At 40.5% G+C, this 17626-nt stretch overlaps 1 protein-coding gene across 4 annotated transcripts in view; it reads right to left on the bottom strand.

The window, feature by feature from the left end:
- LOC122999805 (disheveled-associated activator of morphogenesis 1-like) overlaps nt 1–17626 on the bottom strand; it is a 51410-nt gene that overhangs the window by 16046 nt on the left and 17738 nt on the right. For all 4 annotated transcript variants that reach the window (XM_044377051.1, XM_044377053.1, XM_044377054.1 and 1 more), the window contains 2 exons: nt 6493–6782; nt 3652–3741 (listed from right to left, as the gene is read on the bottom strand). In XM_044377051.1, the coding sequence (XP_044232986.1) occupies nt 3652–3741; nt 6493–6678 (276 nt within the window). In that variant the 5' untranslated portion in view covers nt 6679–6782. The remainder of the gene's footprint in view (nt 1–3651; nt 3742–6492; nt 6783–17626) is intronic.

Below are 17626 nucleotides of genomic sequence, written 5' to 3'. Positions count from 1 at the left end.
GACTTATCTCCTCCCGGCCTAGCCCGACTTCTGAAGGACGCGTTTGCCAAAAGTCGACTGGCAAAAAAAAGAGTTTCCTCATTATAGTACCCTGATAATGACCCTACCTTCCTCCTTATCATCCCCCCCCTGTCTCACATACAAAAGCTGCACCTGTGGAAGTGAGGCCTTCCTGTTTGCTTTGGACAACTGAGCACTTCCTCTCCCTCTTTTCTCCACACACCCAGCCTTCCTCTCTGAGCTCAGATGCTCAGTCTGTATCTGTCTGGGCCGGGGCCAGAACTCGCTGCCGAGTCAGCAGTCTTTGTGTCTCTCCTCCCTTCTGCAGGTCGATGCTGCACATTAAGATTTGGCTCGACTAAATCCTCCTCCGCCCTCGCACCGACACTGAAACATGTCTGCACGATCTCTTTGTTTTGGGGTTTCTTTCAAAACACCTTATGAGGCTACTTAAGGCCTCGAGACTATTCATAATGAGGCCACTAATTGGGACACAGCAGAAACAGAAACACACACCAAGCTGTTTCCATCATCTTCTCGCCATCATTCGCCTTGTTGCTGCTGGCGAGTGGATGCTGTGTTCAGCCAAAGTAAGCCGTACAGTAAGTGCATCAATACTTAACAGAGTGTTTTTGGCTGAAATGAGAAATTCAGAAATATGATAACCTGAGAGGCCACGTCACAAGCCAACATCATGGTGGTCTCTTATCAAATTCAACAACTCAAGAGTAACAAATGTTTAATTTCTACATAAATCAAGCTGAGCGTCTTTGAAGTGGACAATTTTAGACTAAAGCCTCATATAAAAGTTTACTAGTCATGATGAGTGCTGCACCTTCAAAAACTTTTGTATACCGTCGTCTTCGACCCTGGAGGAGCTTTGTAAAATGAGAAAATAACCCTGATGATGTCATAATGATGTCATGAGGGTGAGGTTGGGCCTGGAGAAAGCAAATTTATACATTTAGGAACCCTGTCTTACAAACTGGGGACATAGTTTGAAAGACATGGATATTTAAAGAAAGACTCTTTCAAGTTGCATTATGGGAAACGTAGGATCTAGTGTTTTTTAGAGCTTGACCCATGCGAGGGAGTAAAAGTCGTGACATCTTAGCATCTGCTGTTTAAATTCTGACCATTGTTTTTTAAGTCTGTCTGTTGTGAGTCCTCAAACGTTATGGAAGTGTAATACTGATCGCTGGAGTACCACTTAAAGTTCAGTGTGTAGTAAAGAGTATTTCACACAAAATGACACAGAATTTTATTGTGTTTGCTCTGGTGGTTTGACATATGTGAGGACATAAATCACTTAGTCAACAAGTCTCAGAACATTATATCAAATGTCTGTCAAGCCCAGAGATTGTCATCAATGACAAGAAGAGGAGACATTTTTAATGTGTATTTAAACTTTCTGTACCCACTTTGAACAAAAAGGGTCAAACAAGGATGAAAAGCACAGCACATCCCATTTAAAGTTTGAGTATTTCAAACTACATTAAAAAAAACACTCTTTTTAATTGATTAGCGTAAGGTCACCCTGTGCAATACTCAGGTTAAAATCAGTTTAATCTGCTGTACACTGACATGCCAACTATCCCCACATCAGACTAAATCCCAATACACCTTGACTTTGCTGCCGGATTTAGGAAAAGATTAATAAATCCGCATGCCCCGTCTGCATATTAGTCAGGGCAGGATATCCTACACACTCATACTTACGGCCTTGAGAAACATTACAATAAAAAAATGTGAGGGCACATTCAGACGTAGCTGGGAAGCTCAACTCCAGTTGATCTAAACTGGAACAGACGTCTGTGTTTTCCTGCATGCAGAAGGTGAAATAATACACAGGGAGAGGTGGAAAAGCTGACAATGCTTTTATCATGACGACAAGACTTAATGCAACATGACACTGTTACACAGTGGTAGTGTTTTATGGCTACATGTATGTTTCAATGAGATCAGTGTACTATCTAAAAGGAGAAACTACATGATTAAAAAAAATCCTCCCATTAAGGAATGTGCCAAGTTTTTCTGTGTTTCAATCAATGAGGACAACACAATGAGGAAAAAATCTGATAGAAAATGAGGTCATTGGAGTCACTTATAACCAGATACTTCTATTAAATTCTATGTTCTTTCAATATATATTAGTACTTTATCATTCCTGACACTGCTTTCCGTGTTAGTGGATTATCTAATGGAACAGGCTTGATTTACTCCCTCTACGCATCACTGTTTTGATATGCACCATGTGTAACACCCTCTTAAGTGAGTTAGGTATTCATGGTGAAGCTTTGATCAGCCAAGAGAGACTTATTACTGTATGTAGTGATTGGGCAGGTGACTGTGACTGAAGAGATACATAACAGACTGAGACACAAATGTAATAAAAAGTACCCTTGATGGTACAGCAGAGGTATATTTCCTGACATAATGAGTCAGGTATTTATGTGTATTATATTTTTAATTGTCAATCACATGCCCACGATTACAGTTTATACAGTTTTGTGAGCATGATGACTGTTTACGTTTTACTAACATTGATAAAGGTTGATGGACTGTGTAAACACCACGTCTTTTTAGTTCTGTCTATCCCTATCCCTTTTTAGTTCAATTGATTGTAGGTAGGCTGGTAGGTAGGTATGTATGTAGGTACACAGGTAGGGAGGTAGGTATGTAGGTAGGTAGGTAGGCAGATAGAGAGGTAGGTAGGTAGGGAGGTAGGTACATAGGTAGGTAAGTAGGTGGGGAGGTAGGTAGGTAGGTATGCAGGGAGGGAGGTAGCTAGGTAGGTATGTAGGTACATAGGTGGGTAGGTAGGTACTTTATTAATCTCCAGGGGGACATTTCTTTGTTACAGCAGCAATAGTAATAACACAGAATAAAATAACACAAAAGGAATAATAATTAGGATAATAAAATAAGGGTAGGGATAAGAACAATTATAAAAATTAACAATAAACTCTACTGGATTGAAATATACAAATGTGGGTATATACAAATGCTATTTAAGAGCTGGGTGTGCAAAAAAGTTGCAGTTAGTAAATACTTGTTTCTGGCAATAACAAAAGTCACAGGACTGGGATTGGCCCCTGTGTAACACTCAACTCTATTATTTGCAGCTTGGGCACCATTTAAGGTTTTGCTCCACCTCTATTACAGCATAAAGAATAATTACTGTAGGTTACACCCTGTGCACCGGTTTTGCTGAAAATCTGACCTCATTTTTTGGGAAAAACATTGACTTTATTTTGTTACAAGAACCAATGGATATTACTTGGTGCAAAAAAGGCATAAAACAGTAGTATTTCCTAAATTTAAATGTGTGTGTTTTCATCTCATTTGTATACACTTGACATCACAGATGAAGAAAAATAATCATCTTCATTCCACAGATTTGTAGACAACATACTCATGCTAGGGCATGTTGTAAGCACAGGGACACTGACGCAAGTTTGTGTGGTCTATGTTTTAGAAAACACACAGCTTCAGGTATCAAAAAAAATCAAAGAAGGGAGAGATTACACAAACTTGGCAGCTGAGATATTTGCAGATATTATTCAGCAAAGGCAGCCAGTTGTGAGTAAGCTTGTGGAGTCTGATACGGAGTTCGACACTTTGTAGCTGACAGACAGGAAAGTCTTTTACCTTCTTTTTGCTGCAGTAGATTTGCCATTTCTTCTCTGCAGGCAGGGCGAACATGGCTTCCCTATGTTTCTCTGTGAGGTCAAGCTCATCCTGCAGGGTGGAAAAAAAAAAATTGCAGAAAAGATGTTAAGAAATGTTATGAAGGGAGGGTCTCAAGAGAAGAGGACAAACTCTAAATATTATGTCTTCACAGTGCTTTATTGATGACTGCATGGACAAGATAGTATTCACTGCAGATGATCTATGCTGTATATTTAGAAATATCTACATAAATCAATTTTGTTTTTCCCCAAAACAAAATCATGTGCCAGGAGTAGATGCACCAGAGCTCCTTTGCAGTTCAGGATCGGTTTGTGCTAAATCTTTTCAAGATCAGTGGGACGTTACCGGGTGCTCTCATCATAAATTTAATGACTTGTGAATCAAAAAAATCAGATGTCCTCCAGGCTTTAGACGTGTGAGTAATGGGAAAAAAAAGATAAGGCGTGGTCTGTGTGCTCGACATGTGGTAACAAACATCTGGAAACAACATGCGTCAAATCTAGAACAGATATTTCACAGAGGCACATAAAGGGTGCTGCTGGGAAGTGTTTGACTAAATACCAGAGAGAATTTGGACATTTTGAGTATCTACATGCAATTAAAACTCATCAGAAAGTTTGCTTTTGAGCCTCCGGTGGTCCATCTTGTAATTAATCATATCAAAGAGTTTCTGACCTTTTACATATTTCTGTTTTAGTCCAATCTTAAACAACTGAACCTAAATGAGCTTCATGGGAACAATGGTGAGATTCATGAGAAGACCTTGAGGCAATTTACTTCACGCAGACAATACAGTAGAAAGAACGCAGGTTTATTCTGTTTTAGCTGCTACTCAAAAAATGGAGTTAAGTTCATGAGGATTACCCAACAGATTGATTGTTAAATATTTTATGGCCATTATTCATCCAGGGAATTTTCTATGGGGATGTTCTTTGCTAAAGCCATCAAGCCTGTGAATCAATATGTGCAATGATCAAATGTCCTAATGTTCTAAAATGGTTGTGTGGACTATTGATTGATCCCCTGAATTACTAATAAACACTGAATCGGGTAAAAGCAACTAAGTCAACTGTATGTTTCATTGATTCTTTAGCTCCTATAGCATCAGCATGTTTTATGCTACAATGCTTGTTATAGTTTGTTTGGCTGCAGCTCTCTGAAGAAGCTTCACTTTGACTTGCAGGTTCAGGAGAACCTGTTCAAGTAAACCTCAAGTTCAAAGGTCAGGTTTAATTCGTCGTAACGGAGCAGATGGCCACTACTTTTTTCCAAAACATGAGTCTTTTTTTCCGAGAAAACTGGTCCCGATTATGCACGCACATGAGCCTCATCCTGGGTGAAAAGAAAAAGCACGTGGCTGTTTTCCTTTCGGTAAACAGAGCAACTGAAAGCCTCCTTGTCGTCACACTCAACTTACTCAATTATGTCTTCATAAAGGGTGGTAGACGAAAACACGCAATTAGCAGATGGAGGAGGCCGAGACATTAAGAGTTCCTGAATGAAATCTATTGATGTGCAAAAATGTCATGCTTAGATTACTGTGGCAACCACGGGAGAGGAAAATGGGACAGTGGAGAGGGGAGAGCACGACAAATTAGAAGTGACAATAAGACAGAGAAAGAATAGCAGTCTGGCCCCGTTACTCACAAGTTAGTGTAAAGTGGGAGGAAGTGACAGTTCTTTTGTCTTAAAATGTCACAGACATGGTAAACACTGAGGTCAGATTATAATTTAAAAACACCTTGTGTGAGGTTAATAAGATGTCAAAATGTCTAGATGTTGAGCATATGATATATAAGCACTAATATTTGAATTCTCTTGTACATTCAGGAAAAAGATGATCAGCTCCTAAATGTAAATGTTAGATGAAAGGCTTTTTAGATTGTTTTGGGTTTTAAAATGTTCCTGGATAATTATATGAACTAAACAAAGACTTCCGCACTATAATACGCACTGTGAGAAAAGAGAGACATTTTAGGCTGGTCAATAGAAGAATGCTAATCGACTGATTATAAGTTATGACCAAAAAATGAAATTATTTTAAATATACTTATTTTCAATCGACTGTACACAACTACATAAAATTGTTGTGATTGTAATTATGTGCATATTTTTGCTTTTGAACTATTATCTTTTCCATCAGATCTACTTTACTTTTGCTAAGTTCACAGGCAGGTGAATGTGAAAAACATAAAACTGTTTCCCAAAGGAAACTGGTGTTATTATTATATTATTTTTTGAATGGTCAAAAAAATCTCATAGAAAAAAAGATCAAAACCAGCAATAAGTTAGCCCTTCTCTAAATACTTTCCTATCCAGTATGAGGCACAGACCATTGTTCTTGCTGAAGATAGAAATCTTTTTAAATTCATTTTTTCATTTTTTAAAAAGGGCTAAGTGATTTCCTTAAACAGTTGGGCACTGTAGTTTTTAGCAAATGTTACTCACTATTTTCAGTGGCGGATTAATACACATTTGGTGCTCTAGTGAGTATTTACAGCAGCAGGATGGTTGGATGAACTCAAAATAAACTACAGTGGCTGAGTTCATCATAAAGAAGGAGCATGCCCAGTGCAACAGAGTGGTTCATTCATGTGTTTCTAATAGTTTTTGGACAACAACGGAGGTCTACAGCACAGAGGAATCAGCTACGTCAGACTTTGGCAACGAAGAGAAGACTTGTTATTAAAAATAAATTCATTGTTGGTTTTGGTGTTTTGATGGGATTTATTTTTCTATTTCAATAAGAAAAGACTAGTCTGAATTTCCTTAACAAGAAAAAGCAGCATAATCCCTTACCACCAACTCGGAGAACATGCCATCGAGCTCATCATATCCTGGCATCGGCAGTGCTGGCTCCATGGCCTGCAGGGCAAAGTCCTCCCGCAGCCTGTAGGTGATCTCCGGGTGATCGCTGCTGTTAAAACAGCAGAAGATGAAGGAGAGGCCACCACGGCTGCCGCCGCCGCGCTTGCGAGGGGCCATGGCTGTCGGATGGGTCCGGCTGGTCGGGTAGGGAGGGTGGGAGGCTCCTTAAGGGCCTCTTTACAGCCTCCTCCACCTCAGAGTTCGGCCTCCGTCAGAGAGTACTGTGGAAGGAAAAGGTACAACGTAAGTCTGAAGTCAAGATTTCACCCTTTCACACTGACACTGGTGCTTGAGACACAATGAACACAACCTTCAATTCATGTACCAACCCCCTGAACCAATTCTGCTAAAATACAAGCACATTTCCTGCTTTACACTCAGATTTCAGTTCTAAGCCACACTTTTTTCAAAACACTACACACAATTCTCTACATTTGGAACAATCTTCATGAAAAAAATCTCGTGTTCACATGGAACACACTGCCAAACAAAATGCTAAACTTAAATTTTGTACTATCCACTCACATGGGCAGACACATGTTGCACCATTGTTCATGTAGCAATCAGACCTTTAGCAATAAAGGGGCCACAAGTAAGCTCTTCTGTTTTGGAGCAATGGATGCCAACATAGCAAGAGGAGCGAGAGTGAGAGGAGGAGGAGGAGGAGGACAGGGAGGATGAGGACAAGGAGGACGAGAGAGAGCAAGACCAAGGACAGCCATAATATCTGATTAGATTCGGGCCACTGTGGTTGACTGTGTGGTCAACCATGGTCTAACAATGAGGGAGGCTGGGCAGAGAAAACAACCAAACTTAAGCAGATTCAAAGTAGCATCCGTTATCCGGACTTTCCGAAATTCTAATCTCATTATAGTATTGCAGTACTGCATATGAATACAGTACTCAATGATTACTGTTGTACAGTATTGCTGTAAACAGAAAGTTTGTTTCATGTATGTATGAGATTGAGAATTGTATTCTAACTACACAGTATTTACAGCATTTTACTTTATTTGTATCCTTTGCAGAACTGCAAGAAAACCACCACAAAGCGGTAATGAACATCTTCTGTCTCCTGAACAGGAGACCGAAATTGCCAACATGGTTCTAGAGACACTATAACACTAAAGCAAATACAAGTAAAATCATAGAAAACAATGACACATTCCAAAAATACTGACAGAGTGAATTTATCAACATTGTATTGTGTCATACGCCGAAACCAGATGAAGGTGAAACAGGTCTACGTGGTGCCGTTTGAAAGGAACACAGAAAGAGTTGTGCTATGACTATATAAGTCCCATAATTGATGCACTATATCAGCACTGTAAAGACATATTACAGTATTGTAATCCCAGTGTTTTGCACTTCGCAATATTGATTACTCTAGGTCTATTCCTGATATTGTCATGTTTCCTGTTTCAGAGAGTTCTTGATCGAGATACAGCCTTAGTGGAGCATGAACTGATCTTCACCGACGAGGTTGGTTTCAACCTCGCGGAGGGACAAGGAAGGGGAAGGAATGTCATCGGCCAGTGTGTCGAAATCCCTGGCCAGCGAGGAGGGAACATCACTATGTGTCCAGCCATTAACCACCACTGCGTCATCCATCACCGTGCCACCCTTGGCCCCTACAACACTGCCTGTCTCATCACATTCCTGGACACACTACACAACACTCTCATTCCACCAGACCAGATGGATGGCCCAGAGCAGACCAGGTATGCTCTCATCTGGGACGACTAAGTTTCCACCAGGCTTCTCTAGTCCGCAACTGGTTTATTGACCACCCACGCTTTTCAGTAATTTATCTCCCGCCATATTCTCCATTTCTCAATCCGATTGAGGAGTTTTTTTCTGCCTGGAGGTGGAAAGTCTATAACCGCAACCCTAATACTTGTGTACCTCTTCTGCAAGCTATGGAGGATGCATGTGCAGATATACTGTAGCTGTAGAAGCTTTTCAGGGCTGGATTTGCTATGCTAGGCGACACTTCCCCCGTTGCTTGGCCAGGGAGAACATTGCCTGTAGCCGGATGCAGCCTTTTTTTTTAATGTATACAGTATATTTTTCTATTATTTGTTCCGTATGTAAAACAATTTACAGATTAGGGTTGGGTGATGTCTACAGAATTGGCACATGACGATGTCAACAGTGAAATTTTGCAATGGATGTTGATATTGTCGGGGTGGGGGTTCATCTGCGGATTACATTAATAAATTACTGTTGCTTTTATTGCACTTACAGTAATGTAACGAGCGTTGTTCTCACCTTGAGAACTTCACGCGGTTCACTGTCTCTCCTCTGCGTCGCTCAGGGGAGCACACAAACAGGGAGCACTCAGCCACGCCCGCAGTGAAACAGAGGAGAAGAGAGAAACTCAGGGCGTCCATAAATGACGGCAAAATGCAGTAGACGCTTACACTGAGCCGAAATGAAACACATAAATTCGGTAAATAACATAAACAAACACGGCCTCTACCGTGTTCTACTGTCATTTATGGTCACGCTGAGTTTCTCTCCTCTCCTCTGTTTCACCGTGGGCGGGGCTGAGCGCTCCGGGTTTGTATGCTCCCCTGAGCGGAGCAGAGGAGAGACAGTGAACCAGGTCGAGTTGACAACAACTAACTACACTCATCAAGTGCAATGAAAGCTTTGTGAGTAAAAAGCCAATAACAGTAATTTAATCCATGCAAAAGATGGACAGATCACAAGGCGGGGGGGGTTAAATCACAATGTTACGATGGTAGAAGCTAAGTGGTGGCGATGGATGATGTGTTTGTCGGGATTTATACAGTGTTTTGGGGAAAAAGTAAAAACATATTTTGTTAGTATTACAGTATATTTGCGTGTTTTACATTTGCATAAAACAGACAACTGTACATACTTAGTAAGTGTTACACTGAAAATGCAAAAGGCATGAGTCTCCTGATAAATCATTCATAACAGTGTTTTTCATTCATAGTGTTTTTCATTGAGCACATCAGTGGTCAGTCGGTTCTTAGAAATATCTTTTCATATGATGGTGTGTGCGTCATTTGAACACAAAATACCATTTTGAGAGGACAAAACATTATTTGGAATGCACAGTTTCATTTTGCAGGAGATTCGTGGAGTTTTTGCCTTTTGTGTGTGTGTGTGTGTGTGTTTTTTGGATTCGTGTGTAGAGTCCTGAGAACATGAGGTATGCTTTCAGAAAACGTGTGTAAGCAATTGAGAAAAACTAAACAGGAATTCACAAAAAATGTTTTTGTTTTCTCAGAGATACAGCAGATGAACAACAGATTCATGCCTTTAAAATTAAAATTTAATCACAGTAAGGTCCATAGATACTGATGTTTCTTAGATGAAATCCAAAGGCCCACTCAAACCCTCCGGAGACAAACTGGCTCGGTCACGTCATCATTAGTAGAACTGTTACTTATAAGCAGCCGTGAGACACATAATCTATCAGGCCTGTGAGTTTTCCACACTTACAACCTCACCCTCAGCCCCATGGTAATGGTTAATGATGCAGGCTCATCATTTCTGAGGGGAAAGTACAATGGAGCATATCTGTGGGGGCAAGCACTGAAAGATTTAATTATATCGTTTACACAATAAGGTCCCTTTGAGACTGCGTTGTTTGAAATGGAGACCATAATTTGCCTGGATTAGTGTATTCAGACCTTGTCATCTCCCCTTCCTTCCTATTCGGCATCAGTTTCCCTCTAAAGACCTAATGAGTAATGATTAGAGGGGTGTGTTTACAATGGCCGTGGTGAGTGCGAGGTGCGTGAGGGCTTTTTGTTGTTTTGGAGATCAGCTTGGTCACCGTGGGTAAAAAAACAGGACTTCCTGTAAACCCTCAGACTAGTCGTCGAAAAGTGTAACCCAGCCTGCATGTTGTTCGAATGACAGGCAAGGGAATTTCAACTAATTAGTGGAGCACAATGCTTCAATCAGCCTTATTATCCTCACCACTATACTTTCACTTCCAAGTTTACTAGATTGGTAAACAAGATTATAGATTTGATCTGATCTGGCAACTGCAATTTTACCCGTTATGTGGGAAATGTAAGTAATCCAACTCATCTTCTGTTGGGCTACTTCCCCAACTGCCCTGCCTCTATATTGTGGATAAAAATACATAGAGATCAGCTGTCATAAATGAACAGCATTGCTGAAGAGGGTTGAGCACATTACAGAAAGTTTTGTACCGCCAGGTGAAGATCTAGTGAGGTCCAGATGCTTGAGGGTATTTTAATTTTACAGCCCATTTTGTCTAATGTGAGCTGGTATCAGATTAAACTTTATGTAGTGTTTGATTCTCTGGTTACAGCTATTCAAACATTAGCAGGGACAATTTGTTGCTAAAGCTGCAACATTATGGAATAGTTTTTTTTTTTAAAAATGATAGAAAAAGGGTAAAACTTTGACACAAGACAGAGCTTGAATCTCACCAAAATATCAAAAAGGTTTGATAAGTAAAATACTATTAATTCATGCAAGCACACAAGAACTAACACGCTGTGAGAGAGAAGACAGCTGCAGTGTGTGTGTGCTTTCAGACCTGCTGGCTCTACTCCAAGCAGGAATAATGGAATAAAGTGCACAAGACCTTATTTGCCGTCTGGGAAATAAAGACGCGGTGTCCAGATACCCACAAGGACGCTGTCTTCAGCATGTCACAAAAACAGCTCTACAGTCTCCCTCCCTGCTGTGCCAAGTGGTTTGACGCCAAGTATCATAACCACAGAGGCAGCGCCGACCTGCAGGAATTTCTGGACGTCTTTTCTTGGTGACCGGCAGCCCGCTGAACATAACCGCAATTACTTGACCTTTCCCAGTGATTTCCTATAAGTCAGATGCTTCGCCCAGACAGAATGCATCATATGCGATGGGATGAATCTCTAAATTTAACCCGGTCAGGTCACGTCCTTAGCTGTAATCAAAGATTGTGGGTCACTATGCTTAACACTATGTGGGTTGAGGCGACAGACGGCTAAAGTTGTCTCTTCTAAAGGGGAAAGAGAGGATGTTTCCTACGGCAATTTTGTCCACGTAGAGTGAAATTATAAAAAGACAGTTTTGAGGTCTACCTAAATAAAGCCTGATGCCATCACCGTCCCATTTTAGTCACTTTTGGCTCATCTGTTTCCTCTGTCCGGCAGCTGTAATTTTCAATTTTAGAGCAGTCTCTGGACTTTTACCAGTCCGGCAGGAAATCTAAAAATCAATCATTAAATGTTCACATTTCAGCGTAAAAGTTTTTTTTTTTTAATCTTTGTTTTATATGCCTCATTTAATATGATGAAACAAAAGAAGCAAATCCCAAAAAAGGAATACAATCAAAACACTTTAAAGCACAAAGATACTATTTAACAATTAAATTTTTTGTCCCAAGGTAAACTGTGTGGATAATAAATTGTTGCAATGACCATTTAATCAGACACACTTAACGTTAGTGTGAATTACTTCTTCACTCTCCAACAAACTTGTATTCGCTGTTCAAACTGTCAAACAATACTAAAAATGGCCTAATATGTTCCATTACAAGAATAATCCCTCTTTTCTGAATAACGACTCAAAATGTACCTTTATATACAAAGTACAGTGAATGAAAAAGGCTTACAGTGTACCACATAGACAAGGTGCCTGAAGCCAAAAGGCCACATGTGGGATAAAGTACACAGCAGCTCACTCTTACTAACACAATGAATAGTGTATTTATTTTGACACATCCTTGACTTTTCCAAATAGACTACCAGAGGCCTCGGCAGCAGCTGCTTGGCGTCACACTCACCGTCTATTCTAGCATGAAAGGAGGAAGCGTTTCAAAGCCCTCTTTGACCATATTAGTCCACAAAACTGCCCATCTTTTCCATTAGCTAAAGCGAGCTGTAAACTTTGTGTAAACTCTAAAGCCAGAGTAGGACATCGTTGGTCCCCGTCCAGCTACAGGAACCAGTGGATGTGCCACAGCTTGGCAATGTGGGGAGGGTACGAAGACGATGAGGGAGAAAGAGAGACGGAGGTTTTAACATGCAGGCTCTGTGTTTGCGCTGTAATTGTTAACCTGTGAGACCTGACTGCTCTGACATTAGCCCCCAGAGGTTGTCTGTCAGACGGTCAAGGTTCCCAACATAACAGGGGCCTGTTTGAACAAGAGGACATTCCTCTCATAGCCAGGTGAGCCCTGTGACCCTGAACAACACCTTCCGCTGTCACCTGCTCCAACTGAGAGCTTCAATCACGATGTACAACCTAACCAGCCGAGCTGATCCATAGTGGTCCGAGGAGTGAAAGTTAGCAGAATTGATGGTTACTTCCAGGAATTAGCTTTGTTCTCGGCATGTTTGACATGTTAACAGTCTGCAAAATGATGATAATGCCATGTAACAGCTGTACTTTCCATATATCTATTCCATATCAACAAGAATGGTGTTTATACCGACATAAATAGACTCTTGGCCTGCATTGGAGAAACATCATGCCTCTTGTAGGCCGCTGCTTACAGTACAACACAGATTCTTTTCATGCTCCTTCATTCATACACATCCAATAATTAAACCCGCCCACCCATATTCAAACAAACACTTCTCTCTTTGTCTGCAGGAGATTTCTATCCTCGGATAGCCTTGTTGTTTTTTTTGACCATGTGGTTTGGCGGGTGACCTGGCGCGAGTCCAAACTGTAAAAAGAATCCCAGTGTTTGTAAAGTGAGTCTGAACCCGAGCGCTGTGCCTGCTGAAGATCTCTCCGCTAAACCTGCTGAACTGTCACGTCCGTTGGAGAAAAGGCAGAAGTTGAGAGGAGCATCTTAAGCTAAACACGGAGAAGACGCTCACGTTACTAAACATGTGCGAAGAGGAATAGAGAACAGAGAGCATGGATTCAAAAGTTGACCCGACACTTTTCATCCAGCTGTCTCCATGTAGCTTCGCTAAAGCCTCTTTTCCTTTTCCTTTCCTTTGATTTTGATATATTTCACGCATCTCTTCAAACTCTTCTTGTGTGGACAGCGATCGAGCTGCAACGATGAGCGAAAGCAGCAAAGAAAAGTGTCAAACAAGTGATGTTTCCAGGTTCTCAAATGTGAGAATTTTCTGGTTTTCTTGGTTTTACATTAAAGTTAATTGATTTTTGGAGGGTTTTTGACTTATTATTGGACAAGAGATTTAATGACATCATCTTGTGCTCTAGCAAAATTGTGATGGGTGTTTTTCACCATTTCCTGAGGATTTATAGACCACAATTAAGCAATTAATCATTTAATCCAAAAAACAATCAGCAGATTCATCAATAATGGAAAAAAAATCAATAACTGCAGCCCTCGACAGCGAACTGTTTAGTGGAAAATGTGGATTAGATTTCCCTGGTGCTACTTAGGGCACTTATACAAAAGCCAATCAAACTGTGCCATTTCCTTGCCACAGTACTCCTAATAATAAGTGGTCATGAAATTGGAGGTGTTCGATCCAAGGACTTAGAAACGGATAATAAGGGCAAATTGAAGTACTAAATACTGCCAGACATGAAGGAAATTGTGCAGTAAAAAGTACTCATTTAAACATTTTTTTCCCTACCTAAACCAAATCCCCCCCCAAAAAAACCATTCAACTAAGTAATTATGTAGCCTGTTATAAAATAATTGCTGTCATAAATAGGTAGTTTTGTGTATAATTTTTAAACGCTAACAGGTCAACTTGAAGCTGACGCTAATAAGCCAATGTGTTCTGTTGAGACAAGAATTCAACCTTGGAGAGAGAACACAGTGGACAGTAGTGTATTGAAAACATATGTGTGAAATACCTTCTTCTGCACCAGCTGTTATCTCTCAGCAGTTTCTGGCTCCGAGATGTACTTTTAATTTCTGCTATCTACAGCTACTACGACTGCCTAATTCATCAGCAGCGTTAATGCTGTTTGAGATGAGATGCAGCTGAGCAGCTTCCCTGCAGAATGTCTCTTATTATAAAAAAAACAGTTCTACAGCCAAAGGGAAAAAATGAGAATATTATGGCAGTAATGGCAATCAATTCAAGAAACCCATGTTAGGCAGCAGGGTTGCTTCACTCTGAGTTAAGATATGCAAAGTCAACAGTGCAGTCTGCTTGTTTACTCTCTTTTAGGCTCAAGCACTATAATTACCAATAATCTACCTTTCTGAAATGTCCTTGGGGAAGACACTGACCCCCTCCCCCCCCTGCTCCAGGGAGATTGTTCTGTCTGGCCCTGACCTTTGACCTCTGTGTGAAGAGCAATAATGAAGATGACATTTCTCACAAAAAATGGAATCAATAAAGTACAATTGTACTATTATTAAGCCATTTCTTGAACCTAAGAGAGTCCAGTTCACATTCATTCATGCTTCTAATCATCCTGACACTTCAACAGCCACATAAAACCCAAAATTATTTCATGTGTTGTTTTGGGTTTACCTGTGATGACAACAAATATATTCTTGCTGTTAAATGCGTGCTGGGGTGTACAGAATATGGCTGCAGCTGTGTTATGGGTGGACCAGAAAGGCATTTGGCGCACAGAAGTTTAATCTTCTTTTCTGATTTAGGATTTGGGATGGATCAGACTTGTGATTTGATGATCATCTCATCACGGTATTTCCAATGCAAAGCAACTCGAAAATGGAGGTGGAGCCATTTTATGCTACTCTACTACGCAGCATTATTGTGTTTCTCACACTGACAAACAACTGAGAACCGTCTAGTATAAATGTGTACGTCGAGACAAAGTTCACACTGGGTTGCACTATCAGCAACAAGCCACACTTATTTTCAACACAAGAGGCTCATGGACTTTTTGGAAACCCCCAAGATTGTTGTGCACCGCACTTGGCAATTTATTCTGGATCAATTTGGACAGCTGCAAACAAAAGGCTGTGGAGTCACACAGCGAAGGCTGGTTGGTAGTCCTTTCATGAAAATACACAGCCTGAGCCTGGAGCTGCCCAGCTGAAAATCAATCAGCAACACAGTGTTTGGACACTGAGCGCTTGCTTAACCTGCGAAACTCAAAACAGTTTGACTTGACAGCAGCAGCGTTGGGTTTCAACCACAAAACGCTCAATAATAAACAACAATCAAAAGTAATGAAAAAAGTCTATTTCTCAATGCAGCTGTAGTAAGTATTGCTAAACTTTTCCCATGGAAGAAAAACCCCAAATCATGTTTCTGGTCAAAGCGAAGACCAATCACTACAAACTAAAGTTTTATTGATAACTAATGTTATTTCTGAACATAGGAAGTAATTTGGTGATTATTCTCATATTAAAAGTGGTATTTTGCCGATTTAGCAACAGTAAAAACAGCAGAGGTGCCTGATTGTCTTGCACAGCTGGAGAGCACAGCACTCGCTTCGCCAATTACTTAATGGCGCCCTGAGTACACAATGAGTAAACACACGCAGACTTGGACACACATCAGAAAATAACTGGGCCATGATAGAAACGCTGACTGGCAGGTTAAGAGGAGATTAAAATCAATCACTTCCCGGCGACAACCAGTCAGACGACAGAGAGCCGTCAAAACTGTTGTTAGAAAGTATTACAGTAGCAGGTCTGCTCTGCTCTGACACGTGTGTGTGATCATGTGCCTTTACCTTACAAGGTAGTGCGTCGAGATATGACAGAGGAGTTGCTTCTGGAGCGTTAATGTCGCGTAGCTGAGGGAGCGGTGCTGAAGTGACTCTCAGATTACAGGATTAACATACAGAGACACGGAGACAAAGGAAGCATTTCTTTCACCAGCAGAAAACATTTTAGTGTTACTGTAGTGACTCTGGGCTGTGTTCTGCAGATGCTGAGATGTAATAGGATGCTTTTTTGTGTGGGAGTTTTCCATTTGTCGTGACATGTGTTGATATACTGTATGTGTTCATTCGTAACAACGGGGCTGTTTGTTTCTACATGATCCTGGTTAAACCAATGATATTAGAAAAAGTATGTCAGGGTTGTGCAATTAAACCAACAGTGAATAAGCTGAAAATATCTAAAAGAAGAACTACTTAAACTTAATCAATTCAGAATTATGTAGTTTATAGTCAGTATAGTGGTTAATTGTTTAGTTAATCGACAGAACATTAAAATCAACAACTATGTTATAGTCGTCAAAAGTCGTTTATCAAGCCAAAAGCAAAACAATTTGGTTCCAGCTTCTCAAATGCAAGGCTTTGCTGCTTTTGCCTGTTTTGCATCATGTTAAACTGAACATCTCTGGGTTTTGTACATGTTGGTTGAACTAAACAAGCAGTCTGAAGACAACTTCTTCAGCTCTGAGAGACAGTGACGGGCACTTTTTTTGCTATTTTCTGACATTTTATGGACAACTAATTTAATTTATTATTTAAAAAAAATACTCAACAAATAGCCACAGGCCTAAATGGAGCATACAGTTCGATAGCACCAGACGCTAAAAGCTATTACTGTTGTGTACACAGAGCACACAGACGCTACAGTATCCGCTGTAACTGAAAGCAGGGAACTCTATTCGCCTTGTTGCATGAAAGTAATCTAATAGTTTCCTGCGTCATTCTTCATTACACACACTCGTGCTCTTCACACGTTTCGTCTGGAGATGTTATCGCTTCAAAACCAGCCTGTGCATCTCTACCCACACCTGTTTAATAATCTCAAAACGAATCATTAAACAGGAAATGAAGAAAGATAAACGCTGTGTTCAAAGCAACTTGACCAGCTTACTGTATTCATTCTTCACACTCTGACTGAATGCTCATTCGAGCGACAGATGATAATCTGAACTGTTGAAATGTTTTGTCTATGAGGAGGCCACGGCGTTATTTCAGGGACGAGGGGTTTTGAAAACCCAGTGCTGATAGACAGATGTTGTCAGTAAAGTTGTTTGGTTGCTATGGAAAGACTCAATCATTGGTGGATTTAAATCTGTGGTACCTTCTAACCTTTTACAAGTTTTTTTTTCCCTCTAAGAGATGCCACAATGACCTCAAAGCCTGGAGATGGTTCGTTTAATGGCATTTACCATATGTCTGCTTTAACTCTGACACTTTAATGTGTAACAGTAGCGTGTTTTGCACAGAACTATAAACG

This window comes from Thunnus albacares, chromosome 16 (genome assembly GCF_914725855.1).
Source record: "Thunnus albacares chromosome 16, fThuAlb1.1, whole genome shotgun sequence".
In the NCBI taxonomy this organism is placed as follows: Eukaryota; Metazoa; Chordata; class Actinopteri; order Scombriformes; family Scombridae; genus Thunnus; species Thunnus albacares.
The sequence above is the reverse complement of the archived record's forward strand: the minus strand, read 5'-3'. Positions and strand labels throughout refer to the sequence as shown.